This window comes from Cucumis sativus, chromosome 7 (genome assembly GCF_000004075.3).
Source record: "Cucumis sativus cultivar 9930 chromosome 7, Cucumber_9930_V3, whole genome shotgun sequence".
Taxonomy (NCBI): Eukaryota; Viridiplantae; Streptophyta; class Magnoliopsida; order Cucurbitales; family Cucurbitaceae; genus Cucumis; species Cucumis sativus.
The window spans coordinates 5,388,955-5,412,382 of NC_026661.2; the positions used below are offsets into that span (position 1 = coordinate 5,388,955).

Here is a 23,428-nt window from a genome sequence, read left to right on the forward strand (position 1 = left end):
CTCATCGAACATAACTTAATTGCATACAAGTGTGTATTAATAACTATGAGATTGTCATTCAAATCACTCTATTGTACTCTAAATAAGTATTTACCAATTTGTATGATTTTGAATATTAAACTTTTCATTCCACAATAAAAATCTGTACTTTGACTTCAAAATATATACATAAGTTTTTCAACCTTTTCAATTAATTTTATATCTCATATAACAATTAATTTTTTTAAAACCGAATATGTCAAAAAAATTTCTAAATTTAAAATTAATTCAAAATTTTAGGAACATATTCAATATTATTTAGGGTTTAAACTAGAACTATAAAAGTAACTAAATTCTTACTTCTTAGAAAAATTTTAAAACAATAAATTAAAGCCTTCCACATGTTTTGCTAAACCATTTTATTTCAAAATCTAAGAATAAAAAGTAAATGGCAAGATTAAATAGAAATTAACTTATATGATTTTCTTGAAATAAAACCTTTTTTTATATATAGAAATTGAAATAAAGTATTTAATTTGATGTGTTTTGTGGATCTCAACTTTATATCGGACATAACATATGATATATACAGATGGATTTTTGTTGATATAAAGTATAGCATTAGAAAAACAATTCCCTTTATAGACGAAACATTGTGTCAAAGATAATGCTGCCCATTTATTTTCTGTTGGTGATCCAACTCTCATTTATATGGTCAATATTGAAATTAGGCATCTAATGATAATGAATCATTGGTTGGCATTATTATATATATAGATTAAAGTGGGGGCAATGATATAGTTAGTTAGGTTTTAAATTTTTTCTTTGAAATAGCAATAGTTAGTTAGTTTGGTGGAAGAGTGTGTGTTAGTTTTAATTTTGGGAAAAGTTGGGGGGAAGAGTGAGGAAAAAGAAAAGGGTGAGAAGAGAGAAACAATAGAAGAGAATAGAAGAAGGAAGTAACCAACCTCTCCTTCATTAAAAAGCAACATTCTCTCTCCCAATCTTACTTTGAGAAATCTTTTCTTTGTTGTTTTTTTTTTCTTTTTCGTTTTGTTTATTCCTGATTAAATTAAAAAGATTAAGGAAGAAGGTGGGTTGCTAAAGTTTTAATAAGAATGAACCAAAAAGCATATGGAAATAGTATTGGAACCTTAATTTAGGATGTGAGTATGGTATGGTTATTGAATATAAAAGAGGGGAGGGGAAGAAGGAATAATAATAATAATAGTAGGGAGGGAGGGAGGGAAGGGGGGCAGCAGATCCAAAGCAAAGGATGCTGGGATTGGGAAGACCCCCACACTACTCCACGTGCATCCCTCTTTCCTCCATCATTCCCATTCCCTAATTTCCACCCCAACCCCCATTTTTTCTATTTTAGAAACAAACAATTTATTCCTTTTTTTTTTTCCATTTTTTTATTTCATAAAGAATGGAAGGAATTTTTATTATTATTAGCATAAAAAAGTACTTGCATAGTGTTTACTTTTAAGCTAAATAAAATATGACGTTGCTTGAAAATGTTCTATATATAAACACACACACAAATACACCAAGGACAGCTTTAGAAAAGATACGTAGTAAGAATGGTTTGTTAAAAGTTAATAATAAATAAGAATAAAAATAAAAAAAGTAAGCTGGATAATGAACAAGTTTTTCTTTTTTTCCTTTCAAAAAGGAAAATTCAGGTTTAAGGCAAAATACAAAATTTAATTGAAACTTCTGAATTTCTTAAAATATATATCAAATGTTTGAGATATATATACAAAATTTATTTAAGAGACATGTTTTACATTTAAGAAAATGAAATCTCAAACTTGTAAGGACTATAATTACAAATATAATTGAACTTTAAGCAATGGTTTCCGCACTTTGTCCAATTTATAATTCAACATGAAACATTAGTTTAGAAGAAGGGTTTGGTGTGGTTGATATATTGCAATCATTGTGAGAATATGGTTGCAATAAAGTTGTGATTGAACACACCAAATTGAATGCCGTAAAAACACACATTTACAAGTAAGGAGAGAAAGAGAGAGAGAGAATTTAGAATTAGAATGAATAATTATGGAAGAAAAAAGTGAACAAATGTGCTTTGGAAACTTGAGAAGATAAATGTGTCTACTTATTTTGTTTATGATTTGACACGTGTTACACCACAATCCCATATTCTGCCAATTTCATTATCCACCCTGTAAAGAGTAGCTGAGCTGCCCTTTGTGGTATTAAAAAGAATATGTAAATTATAAAAATAAATAAATAAATATAATAGTTACTACAAATAATTTCAGCCTCTGAAGTCTTATCTTATATTTTACAACCTAAAAAAAATATTTCAAACTAATCTAACATTTCCTGCAAGTTTAGGGAATGTTGCAAACTTCTTTTGTATTGGGATTCTGAATTCCAAATAAACCCACACACATAAAGGGATATATTATAGTAACCCCAAACTTAATAAATAATTAATTAAATCCCTGCAAACCATTTTGAATATAGAGTTTTTATATCCAAACTTTACAATTATAACTTAGGTTAATAAAAGCATAATTAAACTCTGATGAAATGCATAACAACCTCTTAAAAAGAAATGGCAACTATTCCTAATAAGAAATTTCATTAAACAAAAATAATATTTTTCACACTCGTTAAAATTCAAGGGCAGAATTCTAACAAATATAAAAATGTAAGGAGTCCATGGTTATAGAATCAAGGATGAACTTTCAAGAAGAAATTGTTACTTTAATAAAAAAAATGACCATGCATGTATGTTTTTTCAACCTAAAGCTTATGTAGGTGGACTAGCCTATGGTAGTTAATGCAATCCATTTTATTCTTTCTAAGTTTTCTACCATAGACTATGATACTACTTTATGAGAAAAATATCTACTCCTCTCTCACAACTTAAAAACTTGAGGGGCATCTTTGATTTGAGATTACCCGAAGATATATGGTCAGAGGGAAGGTAGAGTTTGTTCTTATTTTAATTTTAATTTTACATATATATTAATTAAAATAAATAGTCAACTATTTATATCATTTTATAAAAATAATATAAATTGTATTAATTTAAAAAGAAATTCAATTGATAATAACAAAAAAGAAAACAAAAATTCCCTAAAATTAATATAAGGGTAAAAAAAACAACACATTTGATATCAAAAGAATGGACAATTACTTGAATCATTACAACCGTAGAAACTTTTGGTCAACAATGGACAATGGACTAGGATCAACATGTGCATCTAAAAGTGGGTGATTTTTAATATACATATGTGTGTGTGTGTGTGTGAGAGAGAGAGAGAGAGAGAGTGATGATAACATATTTCATAATCTAGGTAATCTTAAATGCAAAACAATTCCACAAATGTAACAAAATCAGAGGTGACAATTACTGTAAAAGAGTGAAAATTTGGTCCCAAAGATTAGATTTTGTCTCACCTCAAAAAAAAAAAATTGAGCAAAGGGACAAAGAGTTTGTTTACCTTTCACCCTTTTGTGTTGAAGGGAGATGATAACCAAATTAAACCCTCCGAATGGTCCCCATAGAATTGCTTCTTCTTTTCTTCTTCTTTCTTTTTGCTTCTCTGTTCTTCATCATCAAGGTAGCTTAAAGCTATGAGAATCATATCCTGTTTTTACTCTGAAAGAATATTCCACAAACAGCTCTCAGATCTCAACTCCACATCCAATCCATAACAAAAAAATTCAGAAATATGGAAAAGGAGAGGATTACACGTTTCCCCCTTTTTTTCCCCCTTCTTTTTTTGTTCTTGACAAGAAAATTAAGCATTCAAACAAAACAAACTTTTCTTACACAAAACGCAAGCTCAAAAAGTGACAAAACAAAGAAAAGGAGGAAACACTGTGATGAACATGGCTAACATTTGTCGTGAATTAAAAGTGAGAATTACAGATATCTGTGCTCAATTATGGATGAAAAGACACAAAACATAGCTTTGAAAGTTCCTGAAAGAAAATGATAAAAGAGAACGGCGGCGGCGGTTTCTATGGATGTGTGTATACTGAAAGATTTAGTTTCGGAGGTTGTTTTATGGAGTTGAAAGCTGTACAAAAAGAAGAAATTAAACAGAGTGTTTTTCTTCCAAAAGAAAAAGTGTTCGATATTTATGGAGAATTATATAAAGGAAATCGGAGAAATCCAGATCCCGTTATGAGGATTATAGCTTGAGGTTAGCTGGTTTTTCATGGCTTCAGACGAATCCATTGGTATCGACCTTCCAATGGTACATCCATGATTATATCGAAGTTGTACCTGTACAAGTGGAAAGAGGAAAATAAATCATTCAAAGTAAGAGGAAGAAGATGAAGTTGAAAGTTAGTTAGGTTCAGGTTCGGCTAAAGTGCGCCGAATCAGAGATGATTATCATGCGCGTCGAAAATTTGTACTCACTTTTCTGAGAAACGCTTCTGTTCGTACTTCTCAGCCTCGGAAAAAAAATCTTCAATCTCAGAGATCGGTGGTGTTTTCATCGGACGATCCGTTGGCTTCTGTTTTTCAGTCAAGAAGATCGTCGCCGGAGAGTCCATTTCGTCGGAATCTCCCATGAGATTGCTCGTTGGAGTGCTCTCTCTGAAGAGATTTTTTCAAATTATTAGTATCAAAACTAAAATTAGGGGAAAAACTACGAAACAGAAATTAAACATTAAACAGAGTGAGAAATGGTGAAAGAGAAGACGAAGCGTTTCAGAATCCGTTTCATTATGGGAAATTAAAGGAAGATAGTAAAGTGCAATGAACCTTTGAATGCCGTTAACACGAATCGATTCTACGGTTTCGAAGCTCTTGGTCTGCAGCTATGGCGCATTGAAGATAAATGTCAATAAATACGATCGAAAATATATACATAATCAAATTCTTAAGAAACGTTTTGTAGAAACATTCGTAATAAGGAGTAGAATCGAATTCAATAAAACGACGAAGGACCGAACGAATCGTGAACTGTTTATCACAGAAAAATTTTGCAGGAAAAAGTCGCGGGTAATAAGAAGAACAGTTCATCTAAAAATTCAATTTCAACCGAAAACAACTAGAATACACGATTTACGAACCCGTTAAATTTAATAAGACTTTCTCTTCTTCTTTCTTATCCGTTTTCTCACTAACCAAAAACAGAGAAACTCAAAATTAAATTCCAAATTCCAAACAAACAGAAGAATAAAAAATAAAAAAAACCAATCGCAAGCGAAGAAGAAAGTAAACTTCTCAACCAAGAATTCAAAATTCACCTCCAGATCTTCAAATCTCCCGGCGTCCTTCACGGCGGTGGCCTTCCTGCAGTCGTTACTGAAGCAACAAGAAACCGGAAACTGATCCTCAGAAAAACCATCACTCATCTCACCTCCAGCTATAATGCCAATGGAATTCTTGTTCTCCAAACGCGACAGAGACGTTGTCGCATTCTCCAACCACAAACAACGATCGTCGAGGTCAGAGCGAGACGCCGACGGCCGCAAACTCTCCGACGAACCAGCAATTCTCCTCCTCTTAGACATGCAACCTGCATTATTCGCCGTCGTCATCACCACAACACGCTTGCAATCGTCCATCGTCGTCTCTACTCTACCTCCAGCTCGACCTCTGCTTTTATGGCCGCTCCAAAACCACTTCTAGATAGAGAAAGAGAAAACACAAAAAAAAAATAGAGCGAGACAAAACTTAATAATCAGAGATCCGAGAGGAAGACGGGGAAGTAGTTGCCGCTTAATATGGTTACCGGCGACGGGAAAAAAGAACCGGCGATCTTGTTTGAACGGTTGTGATTCGTCAATCTTCGAAGCGGGATTTTTTCTTCTTCCTCTTCTTCTTCTTCTTTTTTTTTTTTTTTTTTTTTTTGTTTTAAGCTTCTAACGAAGTCGTTGCGAAGATTTTGGGCAGCTTTTGGGAATACGAATCCTCCAAACTTCTTCATAATCATAACAATTTCAATCCTTTTGTTTATTCATTTCTTATTTTTAAAAAAAACAAAGAGAAAAAAATAATAATAATGTTTGATTTAATATTTAAATTTAAAGATAATTAAATTAATGTTAAATTTAGCTTTTAAGAGAAGAAGTAATCAAAGTCTTTTTCTAATTATGTTATAATTAGTTTCTTTAAAGTTAGTTTGTTTGAGGTTTTTTAAATCAGACGTTTCTATGGATTTAGAGAAACTACTTTTGATTAACTAAATATTTTATTCTTCCAATATTTCGCCAAATATTAAAATTAAATTATTAATTTTTTTTCTTATATTGATATAACTTCTAGTTAATTAAAATAAAAAAGGTTACATTTACAAGTTTAATCTCAATTTTCGAATTAAAATTTCGATTCAATATTTCACTACTCGTTTTAAAATCCTTCTCATTAGTTTAGATGAAAATTAAGTTTCAAACGTGAGGATGTTTGATCATAAATTTTCATAATAGAATAGAATGTGACTCAAAAGAATTTAATTGGTATACAAGTTCTATAATTTATTAAAAATGCACAAATTATTAAAATTGCAACATTTTCTAAAGTGTAAGGTTAAAAATACGGTTCTTACGTGAGTTTAGAGTTAAATATGGTTTTTTATTTTGACTATATCAATCTAATTGAGATGCACGCTGAAATACGAAATGAATAAAATTTAATATCATTTATAAAAGGTTGTTTAACCTTTTTTTCTTTTTAATATAATGTAATATATATATATATGTATCATACAACATTAATTAACTAAATGAATTACAAATCATACCTTTTTAATTAAAAACGATACACAAATTATATAATAAATTACTTTCAAAAACCAAATTTTGGGTCTCCAAACTTATACGAGTTTAGAATTGGATTATTAAGCTCCTATAATTATTGAAATTGCAACAATATTTTTTAAGTGTAAGGATCCAAATTTTATCTTTCAACGTTTATAAGTTGGAGGGTTAAATTTTATCAATAATTTGTATTTGTATTTGTATTTATAAAGGAAAATGTCTCTTTCAAAATAAATATAAAAATGATGACTATTAATATTTGAATTAAATTGTCATAAAACTTTTAGAAATTAGTACCTAATTCATGAGGTTTGAAATATGTATTGTAGAAGACTCATCCTTATATATAAATACTTGTCATTAAGGATATTAAAACAACTTCCCTAAAAAAAAATTATTTTTTTAACTTTTTTTTTTGAAGATGTTGAATTGTAATTTTGTATATTAATTATGTCATACCTTTATTGGTTTTGTTCTAATGCCCACACTAATAGAAAAATATCAAATGATTTCCCATATTAATTATCACATTAGAAAAAAACTAAGGTGAAAATATTAAGATTAAATTACAAGTTTAGTATAACAGATATCTAACTTTTTTTTATAAAATATTTAATAGTTCTTAAAACTTTCAATTTTCTCTTAAATAACTCACTGGCTTATTTGGCTTTTTTTTTAAATTATTAATTTATTAGATCACGAGACATTAGACTTTTAACGTTGTGTCCACTTAAAAAATTCAAGACCTTATTATATACTTCTTTTTATAACTCAAATGCCTACTAGACGCAAATATGAAAAATTGAAAAACTCAAACTTGTAATTTAATAACCAAATTGTACGTTAGTCTTCTTGCTTTGAACTTGTTCCGTTGAGTATATGTAATTTCAATCAATTTTAAACTTATTATCTATTGTTGTCAATTTAAAAAGGAAGTGTCTATTAACCTTTTTCTTATCTAATCCTGTGGTAGAAAATTCGGTGAAATCTCTTTATCGGTAAACTAGTATGCATTTTGTTCTTTACCTAACTCATTCTCTCCCGATTTTTTAGGAGGCTTCCCGTTGGTTAGCTCCTCATTTTGACTGTTCTAAGGTGAACTTCGATGCGACTTTTCAAGATGGTAAGGTGGGTCTCAAAGCCATTGTGAAGTTTGCTGTAGTCAGTCATGTTTCATAGTTCACCTAAAATTCACGAAGCGAGCACTCCACCACCGTAGGTTGAAACTTCTTAGTTGAAAATAGTAGACATGCAAACTAGATTCAAACTTTTGTTAACGTCATTTGAGACCTCTGTATCTTTATTTTGTTAATGGTTTCCTCAGGACCAACCACAAGAGTTATTTATGTTGAGCATGAGTTAGGTTTCCAATGCTCGGAGATTTTTTTACTTTTAATTGTGTAGCTTGGAACCGCTCTCCCTAAGTGAATTTTGTTTTTCTTTTTTATTCATTGTATCTTTTGTTTTTATGCTTTCGCCTAGTATACTCTATTGGCCTTCTTTGAAAACATACACATGGTCTTTTTATGGAACGAACATAAATATTTTTGTCTTTTACCAACTTTGATGAAATAAATTAAAATATCGAGACAAATCATAAGATTTACATAAAGATGGAAGTGTTGGTATAAAATGAAACAAGACTCAAAAGTCTAAGACTAAAATAATATTTAAGATTGCAAGTATATAAAAAAGCTTAGATAGATAAAATGATGTCACAACATAATAATTTGTGTTACTATTTAATCAAATAGTTAAATGCAATTTTTCTATTCATATCAAACCATAACTTCAACTTCTTCATCCAAATTTAATAATTCCAATCACCCTTACATATTCATTAAAATTCGGCATACATCCCAACCAAATTATACTATGTGACAAACATTTTATTATATTGACATGAATCTAGTCACATGTATTGAAAAACAAGCAAACATTTAAATCAACTTCTCAATCATTATTTATTTTCTTTTAGAAAAAATGTTTTAAGCCTAATCTTAACATTTCGTATCATAGATAATGGTGGTTGAATGAGCATTATTGTAACTCATGTAATGACAAATAACTAATCGACTTATTTACCTTTAATCTTACTCATTTACTATGAGTTCAACACTCAAGGTTATCTTGATTCGGACATGTAATCTCTTAGTTTGTAGTATATTCGAACATGAACTTCATAGGGTGAGGCAAGATCAGAGAATGAGATCTTCGATGTTCGCTCAAATCTCAATTCAAAGATGCACAATAAAAATGAAAAGGAAAAAAAGGTAAAGAAATGGGAATTGGAAGTAGAGACAGGGACACAAATATAATCATGTTCCTATTTTGACAACGGAAAAGAGGTTCTGTCATATTTGGAGGGGGTCGCTACGAGACCTCGCTCTTATGGGATAAAACAACATTTCTAGATACATGTCTATACCAAATGGGCAATAACTAGGTTGACCATTACACCAGAGTTATTAGAAGTAATATAGCCCCCAAATATTCATGACTATACAAGTGAAACCAACACCAGAGTTATGATTACACCTAAATAAAATAAAAGCAAATCAGATGTACTTGAAAATGACAATTTTCTTATATATTATTCAATAAGCCATTCAATTTGGTTTGAGCTTTGATAACAACCGTAAAAATTCAAATCAATGAACAACCAAGTGGATTCAAATATGAAATGAACAATAAAGATGCTTCTTTTATTAAATTTAAATAGGGGCGAGAGTCAGAACAAACAAGAGTGATTGAGAAAAATTGAGAGCAGAGGAAGACGCAAGAATTAAATACATCACAATTCCTACTGAAAACAGCATTTAAGAGTACAAAATCTCCTGTTATCAACTATCAAATCTCCCCATATTCCGTACACAATAATCAGTTCTCGCTGCTCAAATATTAACTTCCTGTCTCCTCCTATTGATTTTTTCTGAAACAATGTAATATTTTTGTTCTTGGTATAATAGTAATAGGAAATGAATCAATAATGCTGGTTACCTTTTTTTTCTACTTCTTATTTCTCTTTCTTCACTGAAATCTGGTTTGTTCCTCTTCTCTTTGTAGATTTTGGAAGTGGGCATGGTGCTACAATGGGAGCTTGGAGAGTCGCATCTTAGAGGGCTTTCTTCACTTGAAAAAACCCAGGGCGTTCCCCGTGTGCAGTTTCGACGTCTTCAGGAGATGCAACTGAAACTACAACTCCTTTGTTTCTAACTGCCTCCAGTGCGTCAGCAAAGTTCTTGAAGTCTTTCAAGCTGTTAAGAGAGAGATGTTTGTCATAAGTGTTGCAAAAAAGTACACAAGCAATTGAAAAATCAATGTATGGTATTTAAAAAGTATTTGCAAGCACTAATTCTGTCATTGACAGCCCTCAAAATCATCTTCCTAATGGAAAGAATGGATGGTGATGCCAGTGTCAAAGTGTGTTAATAACTTTAAACAACATTCAGTGAAACAATATATACAATACACAACAATCCATTATATTAAATTTTGAAAGTTTCTAGTTCTAGGTTATAATGAAATGAGGTCTAAATCTTATTTCAGTCCACTCTTTTGCAATACTTATATTCAATTATTGTCGCCAATGGACCAGCAAACAAAGGATAAGGTTAATCAACTTTAATATTCTAGTTTAGGAACAAAATCTTAAAATGTTTGATTTTGGTTCATAAATAACTGTTTTACCCCTTGTCATTGAATTTCAATTAATTAATTAATAGAGATTTCTTATGAACCAGATTATAAAATCCAGAAACAGTACAGGAAAGAAAAAATCTGTAAGAGAATTTAGAGAACCTGAACACGACTCCTCTTGAAGCAGGGGAGCCTTACACACTATCGCAAGATTGCCTATCCTTACCTAATGGCTAATTCGTCCTACAAACTATCTTGCTCCCTACCGTATTACCCCACTCCCAAATCCTACTAATATCTTGATCCACACATGACCTGGTACACCTAGCAACAAATACTGGACTCTGTCGACTTCAACTCATCAACTAAATAAACAAAAAACATGCTGCATCGAGTTGTTATTGAATGATCATGTGAAGAAATATGGTAAACACTAATGCAAGGCTTGCGAGTTCATAAAAGATTTGGAAGTTCAAGACCAGAACAAAATAGGATTCACGTATCCTAGAATCAGAAGTAGAACTTGCACCCCAAAATGTCTCTAGAAGAATGTCAGTTAAGCGAGCATATTTAGGTGGTCAATTTGCTTAGACTACGGAAAAACTAATGCAGAATGTGATGGGAAAACCCACCCTCTTTATTTGGTTCCAAGTTTAAGGACTTTAATTTATGTTCTAATCACATCTTTCACAATATAATAGAAATAATAGGAACTACTGTAGAAACTATTAAAGTTAGACCTCAAATTTTTCCTCCAAAAAAAGGATCCAACGAGGAGGTTGCCATCAATAAATAAATACATTATAGATAGATACACAGATATAGATATAAATATAAAAGGAAAAGGAACGTTTAGGACTAGAGGTATTAGATGTAGGAGAAAGAATCCCACGTCTGAATGAGAGAAGAGGCCAAAGATATTTCAAATCACAAATTTTCTAGAAGGATAGGTTCAGCTTGCTTGCTAAAATAAACATTAGTCAGAGTCATTTTTTACCTGGTTGATAAAATCTCTTCCCTTCTCCTTTGCCTTTCTTCTTCCGTAATTCCTAATAAATACCGCAACAAGCTGAAGAGAAAAAAAGTAGATGGTAAATATAATTCCAACAGAAAGGACATTTACCAAAAAGAAACAAACGACCAGCAATACAATACACCATGTTGCAGTGCAAAGAACAGGCTGACTGTAGAACAAGGACAAAGAGGCAGTGTGTTGCCATACCTACTATAACCTTTAGCATCAGGAAGCTGGTATGAATCAACATCTCCAATGGTTCCAATTATGGCTTTTGCTAGGGTATCATCATCCAATTCCAATTCACGTAGAAAATCAACGGTTCCATCATAAACATCAAGTGTCTTTAACAAATTTGGGTCACGATAAGATAAAAAGGAGAACACTCCTGCAAATACAATTTATTTAAGGTAAGACTACCTATTTTTATTTAATGCACTGGCAAAAAGACGGTAGCACAATGTTGTACCTGAATGACTATCAAAATCACAAAATCCACCATAAGCACCTCCACTTACTCTAACACGATCCCACAGCCAAGTATTACTAATAAACTTTGAAATAACATAGGCACTTCCATCAAGTTGATAGCCAGTTTCATATATGTTAGCTGCTTTTCCAACGTAATTAACCTGAAGGAGGAAGCTATTAACAAATAGTTGAGAGAGAGAAAAAGTACCAAAAATAATAAAAGAGTGCTCTTACCTGAGTAGGTATCACAATGGCTTCATTATCTGAAGAAAGCCGAGCATTCCAAGTGCTGTTCTTAATGATGGGTTGATTAGGAAGCAAATCAAGAAATTTGCCAATGAACTTCTCCGACTTTATGAGATTTTTTCCATCAGCAGTGATGTTGACTAGGCAATTTTTCCTTGAAAGTAAGGATTGGCGGATTTCCTCAAGTGATGAAGAAATTTCAGTCCAGTTTTGATCAACTTTCTCTTCAAGAGTTTGCAGGAATTCCATATAGCTATGTACGATAAACAAATCAAGAAAATGATTAATTTACTACTTCTCTGGAGTCTGGAACAACTCAGATAAGATGATATATGGAAGCTGTGCTCAAAGTTCATTTAGCTCAAGGAAAAACTGTTATTAAGTATTATTAGGATAAATAATAGAAATCTTATTAAAATAACATCAAGTGAACATCAGTCATCATAAGCCAAAGTTAGATAGCAAAGAAGTTCTATTTCTGTAATAAGAAACATATGTATTTCACAAAAGAAAAGAGATACAACTCACAACCAGGGGAAAAAGAACACCTCCTCCCAAAGAAGATAATTTTTAAAATTAGATGGCGAGGCATTTGAAATTTGCCATTGTAAATTACAGAAGAAATTTCCTATTGTTAAAAATCAGTATAATTAGGTTATTAGAAAAGAATTTATTGTAAGTGCGACACCACCAAGAGGCTAACAGCTGAAAGTTACCACTCAAAGATTTAAAATAAGTAATGTTATCTTCAAAAAGCTTTGAGAACTTTAGCTTTTCTTTCCAACTTCCAACCAGTGAGAACTTCAGCCAACAATCAATCATCATCTTCAAAGATTCATAAAAGCAGACCTAGTAGTAAAAACCCCAGACGTACCCAGAATAGAAAAGTAGGGTCAGAGGAATCCTCTAAGTTCTCAATGGGTATGAAGCAAAAAGATAAGAGAATTTTACACCAAGATATAGCGTGATAAATGACAAGTTAAAAAAACGTTGAAGGGCTTATCCTTGTCCATGAAGACTATGGTTTCTTTACTTCAAAAGAACCCAAAAGAAGGCTCAAGATATATAAAACCACAGAAGAGCTTTGACATTCTTGTGAAGCCCATCTGGTCAGCTATTTTTGTAAATGGAGATATAGTTTCTGCTTTTTCTATGTGATGCCCATCTATCCAAAAAAGCTGGAATTTCCATTCCCCCATCTTTTTACCCTTTTTACTCACTTTTATGTTCTGATTACAAAGGATCCAGTAACTCTGTTTACAGATTATTCCCCCTTCCATAAGGGCCCCAATATCATCAATGCTACCATGAATTCTCCTTTTAGCGACTTCCATTCTTCCAACCCTGAAAGTTTCTTTATTTGCAACTTAAGGTGCACTTTAAGGCGCTTCTAGAGAAGTAGTTATAGTACAATTCTCGATCAATCTCATGTGAGAAATAAACCTGTTTTAATATCTGTCCTTATGCGAGGAGCTCTAAGCCAATAAGTTTCTAGAAATAGTCTGAACTTGGAGTTTGAAGGCAAGCTTTTCTAAGTGCTTTGAAAACTTGTAATTGTCCTGAATATTCATATTATTTTACGTTCATTTTTATTTTGGTTTCTGGTTCCTATTAAAAACCACCAGATTCAGATCAATTGCTAGGGCCATATGTCAAAATGCCAACAAAAGTTCCACTACACACACGTCAACAATATAGCACCAAAAAAGACCATAAAAAAACATTAAAAAATATTGAAATTACCAACCTGAGACCACCCATTTGTTCAGAGATCCACCCTGCACTGTTCAACTTTGCATCCATCCTAGCGGCAGCAATTCCATGACCACTACCCCTCAACCGATTCTGACAGATATCACATACACATTAGTACTTTACATATCACAGTTGTGGCCATCAGCATTTTTGCCATTTATTCATTTTATCTACCTCCATTCGTGATTTGCTCTGAGATACAAACTGTTTAAAACGTTGCTGATCGGTAAACTGTACTTCTTGAAGAATGCAGTTCATCTACAACATAAAAAGAAACGTACTATTAGTTTTCTATCAGGAAGCAGATAACTTTGAGTTGTAAATTAAAAACCAATAGTAACTACAATGAAGTAGAAAACTTCGCAGCATTGTCTTTGGATGAATGAAAACTTTTATTGAGAAAAAAGATGAAAGAATTAAGCGCATACAAAGAGAGAGAGCCCACAAATGAAAGGCAACCTACAAAAAAGACCTCTAGTCAAGCCAAATAAGACCAGGGGAATAATTACAAAAGAAAAAAGATCAAACGGACAAACTTGGTTACAGTCCAAATGCTCACAAAGACACGTTGAACCAAATACAAGATCAAACCCTCAAACAATAATCTCACAAACCCTCTAACCTATTGTTTTATTCTTTCCAAACCCCAAAACAATACACACCCAGATTGCCACCTTTTCTCACGAAAAGAAAGATGTTGAAATGTGAATATAAAAGGAAAAACTTGTTTGTAGATGGAATTCCACACATGAATGGACCCAAGAATATAAGCAGTGCATATATATATAAATAAAGAATAAACGTTTGAAAGTTATATACCAGGTTGAACAAGTCTTCAGCACATCCTGACATAGCCTTGCCTCTCACAACCATATGAGTACATGCCTTGTCATTTCCTCGTATAGATGACGTAAATGGATAAACTGAGATCCCACCAGTTTTCCTTCCAATTAACTGATTAAGTTGCACAAAAGTCAAATCTTTTGTGCCCATCTCTAACAATGATTGGCTGCAAAGAACATTGGAAGTAAAAAATATATACTCCAAAGAGTGGCAAGGAATGTTACCATTCAGATTAAATCACTCCCAAATTTCGATCCAATCACATACTTATGACCGACTATACTTTAATGATTGATATCATATAAAAGATAATAGGCTACTAAAAGTATAGGAAGGTAGCTCAGAAAACTTCTATGTATGTCAACATCAACGGAGCATATACAAAAGGTTCTGTTCATCATTTCTTTTGATATAAGACAATATTTTACTGCAAAACTTAAATAACTTTTTCCCTCTTATTGTGACAAATATAACATATTTCTAAAAGTCATAAGCTCAAAAATAAAAGTTCTTTTATCCTGGGCTGTGATCTTAAATCGCTTGGCTACAATTGCAATATTTTAATGAAACACTTTGATGAGAGAACTGCTATATTTAAATTTAAAATTGAAGTTTAAACTATGATCGATCTCTTTATGCAACATCCTCTAGCAAAATGCCCTAAAAAGTCATAAATTATGTTTTGCACATCTTACTTTCGAATTCCCTAAAGGAATCTCACAAATTAATAATTGCTATTTGAAGGAGGCACACAAGATTTATTCAGGTCATTGATCTTCAGCAAGCTTCAAAAATATGAATGTAAATGAAAAGCTATTTGTCAATCTGAGCAGTTGAGCACTCAGTAGATAAGGCACCCATTACCCTCCCTAGAGTGATGATTTGATACATCTCTACATATTTGTTCAAATTAAAAAAGTTAAAGCTACCTGCAATGACAAACAAACTAATGAAGTTCCATCACTTACCAAAATAAAGGTACCAGAGGGAGAAGCTCCTGCTTCAGTGAACTCATATCAAAAACAACTTCAGAATAAAGAACATCATTTGTGAAAAGATCATGTTGTAAGACAGTTACTCCATTAACATTCCCAATCTGCAGGTAGATTATGTTGAAGAGAATGAGATTAGAAACTAAACTATAGTGCAGATGACAATGTCTACTGCAGTCAGATATGGATTGAAATGGTTACTTCTGTTGGAACACGAGTAGGTTCTTTAGGAATATCTTCAAGGCAAAGGCATGGAACACATTTTAAAGCTTCTGGTGGATCAGGTGTTTCCTGTTTCAGCCGCAATTCCTGTGTAGCACGTGCTAGTTCAGCAAGATCTTCTTCAGTCATGCTTTCTTTAACTTTCTGCAAGATTTCCTTTTCAGTTGCTTCATCACGAGAAGCTTTCTCTGGATCAGGCTGCCAAAGGAAGGAAAAATGAGAACTAGTAAAATCAATTATAGTGACATGAGAAATGAAATTATGAAAGGATTCAGCCTACTTTACCTGCATCTCAATAGTTACACGATGAGGGTTGTTCAAGATGAATTTCTCAATCAAAGGAGAAAACACAGCTTTGGGTCCTTCGGCAGCTATTCTTGCTTTCAAGGCTTTCAGTGGCTCTTCATATTTCAATGGTTCAAATGGATTCATATCATATATCCACTTACCCTGTTCATTATAATTTTAAGGAATTATAAGCCAACAAACTTTTGAATAACATAGACAATAAAAAGATCTGGTTTTAGCTTACAATGGATCGGAGCATAAGTGACAAGCCACGAGGGAAAGAACCAGTATTATTTTCCCGCAGGGAAAACTCAATGGTATTCATGGAAGCCTCTACTGCATCATTGTCAAAGCCTTCCTCTGCTAATTTCTTAAAGGTATTTAAAATTAATTCTTCTACTTTTGGAATGTCATCATCCAAAACACCCTTCAATCCAATACTAAACTGCGGTTGCAAGAGCTCATCCTCAATCCCACCACCAAGAATGGCTTCTCCTAGGCCACTCTCTAGTAAGATTTTCCTCAGTGGAGAGGCAGGAGTGCCCAGCATAAGATGGTCCAAAAACCCAAGAGCTAGCTCAGTTTCCAAGTCTAAGGGCTTTTCAGAAAGCAACCAATTGACGCAGACCATGTGCTTTTTTTTCAAATCACCTCCATCACCAGAAGGATACTTCTCAACAATCCTGACCGGCTCTGAGAATAACCTTTGTTGCCCAATCTTAGACTGGTCGGAAACAGGACTTGCATCAAACATATCTAGATAGTCTGTGATGGGAGCAGAGAGGTGACTAAACTAGTCAGCACTTGATGTACATATCCAATAACAAAGACACTGTGGTTATAACAGGGTTTGCTTTAACTAGAATATAATAATTCCTGTACATCTCAAATTTTATCATCAGTTTTATCCTTTGATTATATCTTAATATACACCCCTGTCATTAATAAGCAGTAAAAATCTATCGTAATAAATTAATAGTGAGCAGTTCAAGAACTGTTGTAAAAATCAAACAAACATTATTGTCAACCCTCCAAAACATGATTAATCCAAGCCTTCTTTCTGAATTTCAATCAAAATAGGACCTTAAAACTTACCCCTGATTCATTTTTTTTCAATTAGTGACTTGTCAAACTTTTACACTGTTGAAATAAAATATCATGCCATGTCACATACACATAAAGAAGGTAGCACATTTGACCTACTTTATTCCTCCAGCATGGCAGGAACATCAAAGAAGTTTTAACCAAATGATACATATGAAAATAAAAATTTTAAGCCTATATCTATTAGAAAATATTATATTCATTGTAGTTAATTACTTAATTACCCTTCTCTATCTTACCCTGCATAGTATATCACAGTTGTACTATTTAAGAATTCTTGCTTCCAATTAATGAGATGAGACAAGTGTTATTTACTCTGCTGTGTTGTAATAATACCAAAACTAAGGCTAAAACATGTGTGTGAGTGTGTGTGTGTTGGGGGGGGGGTGTAAATATCATTAGAAAAATTATGTTATAAAAAGTGTGAAGATCAACATAATTTAGAAGGAATTTTCACAAAAAAAGAAAAAAGAAAGAAAATCAAATAGAGCTTCGAGTGTCTATGAGCATGTAGGTAGTCCCTATGTTTGTTCACCTTGAAACAATAAGAAACTAGAATTTCGTTAAAAGTAGGTAATATTCATGCTTTTTGGCGATAAATAGTTTTACTAAAAGGAACAAATGTTTAAAGGCAAAAATAACCAAAATCATGAAAAAGCCTTATGTACAAGTTCACAAATTTTACTAAGAAATAAAATAATAATAATAATAAGAGATATTTTCGAATATAGCAAAATGAATCAAAATTATACCAAAATTTCAGATTCTATCACTAATAGACCATTGATAGAATTTAAAGTTTTACTATATTTTTTAAATATTTTCAGCAGTTTTGTCATTTACAATAATTTGTTTCCCTAATAATAATAAATATATGAAATTCACATATGACATAACAATTAGAATAATGATGGACAAGAAAACTTAATTGCCTTTCTAATATATATATGTACTCCGTTATTTACCTTTCAAAATGCGCAGACGTTCTACGGGATCATCATCTCCATAAAACCAGATCCTTGCATTTCCTGGGTGGTAAAACTTACTGTGAAATTCCTGCAGCATTAAAAATGAGAAAACACAAAAAAAAAAACATATAACTTTAAGAACAACCAAGAGTAAGTGAAAGAAATATGTGCAGGCAGAAATAAGGTTTACAGTTCAACTTCAACTGGAAATATAGTACACAAACACATTGATAAAGAGCGAGAGAGTCGGTGCTTTTTTCTTTCTAAAAGGAAATGAGTCTCTTTATTAAAAAGTCCAGTCCTTTTGGAATCTTAACTAACCAGATAGACTTGTCCTTGACTTTTAACTCTATAAAGTTAATCAAACAAAAAAGTATGTTAAAGATTTCACCGGTTAGCCGACGCCGTTCCAACATAATCTTTAAAAAATAACCAACTTTCAACAAACGACATGCAGAAGACAACAGATGTCAACTCTCAGGCTACATGACAAGTATTTTTGCCAAAAGAGATCGTGAAAAGTGGTTGCAATTGCAACTCAGGATTTAAATTTTTCATGATTCTTATTTAACTGGCAAGCGTTCTTCTAAGCTCCCATCTATAGTACTTTTGTTCTTTCATCAGTGACATATCCAGTTTTCTTATTTTACAATTTTCAAATTGCAATTTCTGTAATCAATTCGAATAAAAGTATGATAAGAAAATAACCTTGAATTCCTCAAATGTAAGCTTGGGAATAACTCGTGGGTCTCCTCCACTATCAACTCCATATGTATTGTCCGGAAAAAGAGCCTGCAAAACTTCTATCAATGAATAACAAGGTACATATACAACAAGAAATCTTTACCAACTTACTCCTAAGCATTGAAAATGAATTTATGGTTCTTCTTAGGTTTGATTACAAATCTAGTCCTCAGTTTAAAGTTGGGACTAATGGGTCAAAGAACTATTAGACACATAATTTAAAGGTAAGCGACATATTAAACACATAATATAAAATTTTGGAACCTTTAGATGCAAAATTAAAAGTTCAGAGACCTATTAAATAGAAATATGAGGATCAAATATTTTTTATAAGAAATGAAGATGTTTATTCATCAAAAGAACCAAAGAACAACTTAAAGCAATGTCCTCGCAGGGCATTTTGGCATTGACAAGACCTATCCACTACTTAGTGAAAGGTATTATTTGCCTCAACTACGTAGAGACGTCATAAAGTCTATCAAGCACTGTTTTACATGCCAAGGGACAACAACAAAATACGGGCTTTTATACACCTTTACCTATTCCTGAAGGCATTTGGGAAGATTTTTCCATGGACATCCTAGGCCTTCCAAAAAACTCAAAGAGGGTACGATTCTGTACTTGTTGTAGTCGACCGTTTTAGCAAAATGTCTCACTTTTTACCTTGTAGGAAAACTCCAGATGTTGCTTATGTAGCTAATATATTCTTTAAAGAAATTGTACATTTGCACGGAATACCTAAGTCCATAGTTTCCGATCGTGATGTAAAGTTTCCGATCGTTATTTATTAGCAGGTCATGAAGCATTTGCATAGGGAATGCTACTAGAATAAAAACTTGAAATATTCTAATCATACAGAAAGACACGCATAACATTATCAAAGCCCAGAGGTTTCAGAATTTAGGCTGGGGAGAAGAAAACCAGAGGGACATAAACAACAAAATGGCTCTTGCCTGTTGAGTAACTCGTCCTAGGATATTGTCTGGCTGCGAATAAACTCCTTTCATTTCATTGAATACCACCCCTAGCATGGAGGAAAGCTTTAGTGAAGAAACAATAATGTAACATTTCTCCCATGGAAGTTGAGAGAATACTGCACCATTATGAGTATATGCAATAGAAATTACCTTTATAAGATATGTCTTCTGATGGGTCGTTTAGTTCATAATGCCAACCCTCTTGTTGAAATGTCTTAAAGTCCTCCACACACTTAGGAAAGAAGACCGCATCCAAGTATACATCAACAAGATTATAAAAATCCTGGAAATAAAAACAAAGTAATTTTAAGTTCACTGAAAACTGAACAATTTTCACATCTCAGTCACCACAATCTTATTTGTGACTCAGCATATCGCTGCTTACCTTCGTATTTGTTGAAGCAACTGGGTAGCATGTCCTATCAGGATATGTAAACGCATTTAAGAATGTGTGTAAGCTTCCTTTCAATAATTCAACAAAAGGCTCCTTCACTGGGTACTTCCTTGATCCACACAACACACTGTGTTCTAATATGTGTGGAATTCCAGTAGAGTCACTCCTGTGGAAAGGTTATAAATTGAGATAGAATGGAAACAACTATGAATGGCGCTACATCTTCTTTTGTATAGCTCCTCTTTTCTATTACGAGCAGTTAACCAAACAGAAAAGTCAAAACTCAAAGTCTAACTTACGGTGGTGTACGGAATACGATCCCAAAGACCTTGTTCTCATCATCATTGGACACAGACATCACCTCCGCACCAGTCTTCTTATGTCTAAAAAGCACAGCTTTTGATTTGCACTCACCAATAAATTCCTCAGAGACCTTCTCAAATCCAAGCTTCTCAGCTACTTCATCAGACACTTCTGCAAACTCTTCGATCAAAAAACAAACAAACGAAGAAAACTCAGCCCCACCCACTTGTCGCAACTAAACATAGGCTCAAATTCTAAGAACTATAGCACAAAAGAAACATGTTTTCACAAGCTGGGTAAGAGTAAAACATGGAATTAATTGAAAAAACAAAACAGAAATGAAGCTCAAACGTCAAACCAGGAGGGGAGTGAGCAGGGGGAGAAGCAACAGCACGAGGAGCCAGAGAGGAGAACTGTTTTCTGAAGTGAGACGAACGAGATTGAGAATAAGCCGGCAGTAATTTCAATTGACGAGGGAGCAGTGAGCGTCTGCTGAAGCTGGGATTGAAACGGTGTAATTTCCTGGAAACAAAAGATGAACGTGGGGGCAATGTAGAGGGACATAAGCGGTGAGCTGAACGGAAGAAGATTCTGTTACAGACCAAAGAAGAACAGGTGAGAGAACGGAGAAAAACGGATTTCTCCATTGCCGCCGGAGTTTGAGAAGGAATGAGAAAGAGAGAGATGAAGATAGGGGTTTAATGGGGCCGATTGTGTGAGCCGTGAGGATGGGAGGTTTACGAGTGGCGCTAAAACTCACCTAAGAATTTTTATTGGTTCATTTCCTTTTGGGTTTCAATTCAACACTGAAATTATAAAATGCTATCAATTTCTTACAAAATTGCATTTATATCATTTTGTTGTAAATTTGGTTTAGGAAGTAAATAATCATTATCATTTTATTGATGTATAAATTAAATTATCAATAGTGTGAGATATTTATACAATTTGTTCTAAAATTATATCTATCATCCAGTATTCAGAAACGAATATTTTCGAATTACGTTTAAATAAATTTTATTATATAACTTAGCTTTTTTTTTAATGAAAAAATTGGATGATAGACAAAGAACTCACGTCATTGAGTATCAAAAGTTCATCTAATCATAGAGAAGTTATTAGCCACAAAATGGTCATATGTGTATTCCTTTCTTCACTCCAACTCCAACCTTAGTTTGGCGCTTTACTCGATTGCCCCAATTTCTGAGCTTTCCTTCAATCTTTTCAATTTTACTTTACAAGTCTCAATTTTGGCCATACTTATCCAACTATATAATAAAACGTGGTTTAATCGTAATAAAATTATATATATTGACCAATTGTAATGAGTTTGAATCACATCTATCTTTTGAATGGTGAAAACCAAACGAGAATATATTTTGGACTATTTTTTCTCGTAATTGGTCATTTTACAAATTTAGCACTTACATTTTTGCGAAAAGTATGACCTTCATAAGCTATTTGAACATTTGTTAAATCAAGTAGTTTTGAAAATACCCATAAAAAGATGACTAAATTATTCATTGATTTAAGAATAGTAAGAATTTTAGTGATTCAAATCATAGAACCTATTAGTTGTTTAACATACTAGCTGAGCTCCAAACACTTTGAAATGAAATTATGAATAAAATATGGTAAGTGAGAGTTTAACTACAAGACTTGATTTTTTTAGTAGATATATAAGAGGTGGAAGTTTATATTTTATTGTTGGGGAAAAAAATCCTCCAGCTCCCATTCCCATACACACCTACTTGTTGTGTGTGTGATCAAAACTCTACTATACTCGAAAATAATGTATAAAAAAACTAAATCATCACAAAAGGAAAAAAAATAGCTAGTAGCATCAATGTCAATGATAAACTCAAATCGAGCACGTACAAACTTCTGTGAAACAAATAACCACTTAACGCATGTCTAGTTAATTGAATTTTCAACTATTAATTATGAAAACACAATCGTTCGCGATCTTATGTAAACTATAGAAAAAGTAAGTCAAGAAAAATATTTTTTAAAAAAAGTACACAACCATGCCAAATAAATTTTTAAAAAGTATTAAATGAAAAGACTAAAATTATAATTTAACTAAACCGTATAAACTTAATTACAAGTAATTAACCAATAAATTCAAAATATTTTAAAACAAAACAAAAGAATATATTGTGAAAACCAAAACCCTCCCCTCCCCATTTGAAGACGCAGTCAAAGGTCCAAAACCAACTTAAAAAAAACTAAAGAAAAAGATAAGTATATAACTCTTTTTCATATACATAGAGTTTAGAACTTAGATATTTATTTAATACCGTAACTAAAAGATAATGGGGAGCAAGTATCATATCATACTGTGTTTATAATTGATATAGTGTTTAACAAAAAAAAGAAAAGAAAAGAAGCTAAGCTTAGATTCACATTGTATTCCTTTACTTTAGAAAAAATATATTTCTTATTCAACCATACAAAATTTGATGTATCACTTTGTTACATAAACAATGTATTAGCAATGGATCATAAAAATGGAAATGAATCCAAATCACAAGTAAGTATCATGGCCTAATTTGTAATAACATATATCAATGGTACATTTTACCTATTATGCCCAAAAGAATATAAAGCAATAATTGCACATCTATCTTTTCTTGGAGCACATCAAAATTTTACATCATGAAAAGTAAAAAAGGGTTGGAACATTTTTTTTGAGAATATTTGGGTTAATTAGTTTAATTTAAATA

At 32.4% G+C, this 23,428-nt stretch overlaps 2 protein-coding genes across 5 annotated transcripts; both read right to left on the reverse strand.

The window, feature by feature from the left end:
* Nucleotides 1-3,304: 3,304 nt before the first annotated feature.
* Nucleotides 3,305-5,917, reverse strand: LOC101206593 (cyclin-dependent kinase inhibitor 7). 3 transcript variants are annotated; one of them, XM_011660604.2, is made up of 5 exons: nucleotides 5,718-5,917; nucleotides 5,230-5,610; nucleotides 4,742-4,791; nucleotides 4,394-4,573; nucleotides 3,305-4,255 (listed from the first exon to the last, which is right to left on the reverse strand). In XM_011660604.2, the coding sequence occupies exons 1-5, from the start codon at nucleotides 5,910-5,912 to the stop codon at nucleotides 4,186-4,188; spliced, it is 876 nt and encodes a 291-aa protein (XP_011658906.2). In that variant the 5' UTR covers nucleotides 5,913-5,917; the 3' UTR covers nucleotides 3,305-4,185. The 3 variants fall into 3 exon arrangements, with proteins under 3 accessions (XP_011658906.2, XP_004136985.1, XP_031745190.1); XM_004136937.3 differs by having other exon boundaries at nucleotides 4,742-4,797; nucleotides 5,230-5,912; XM_031889330.1 differs by lacking the exon at nucleotides 3,305-4,255 and having other exon boundaries at nucleotides 4,390-4,573; nucleotides 4,742-4,797; nucleotides 5,718-5,915.
* Nucleotides 5,918-9,420: 3,503 nt separating this feature from the next.
* On the reverse strand, nucleotides 9,421-21,480 carry LOC101206839 (presequence protease 1, chloroplastic/mitochondrial). 2 transcript variants are annotated; one of them, XM_031888794.1, is made up of 19 exons: nucleotides 21,061-21,480; nucleotides 20,699-20,873; nucleotides 20,391-20,565; nucleotides 20,156-20,288; nucleotides 19,982-20,052; nucleotides 18,993-19,076; nucleotides 18,282-18,372; nucleotides 16,457-16,977; nucleotides 16,210-16,374; nucleotides 15,904-16,122; nucleotides 15,679-15,806; nucleotides 14,687-14,876; nucleotides 14,042-14,125; nucleotides 13,860-13,957; nucleotides 12,101-12,365; nucleotides 11,865-12,027; nucleotides 11,603-11,783; nucleotides 11,378-11,449; nucleotides 9,421-9,998 (listed from the first exon to the last, which is right to left on the reverse strand). In XM_031888794.1, the coding sequence occupies exons 1-19, from the start codon at nucleotides 21,347-21,349 to the stop codon at nucleotides 9,857-9,859; spliced, it is 3,246 nt and encodes a 1,081-aa protein (XP_031744654.1). In that variant the 5' UTR covers nucleotides 21,350-21,480; the 3' UTR covers nucleotides 9,421-9,856. The 2 variants fall into 2 exon arrangements, with proteins under 2 accessions (XP_031744654.1, XP_004136986.1); XM_004136938.3 differs by having other exon boundaries at nucleotides 20,699-20,882; nucleotides 21,061-21,479.
* Nucleotides 21,481-23,428: the final 1,948 nt, after the last annotated feature.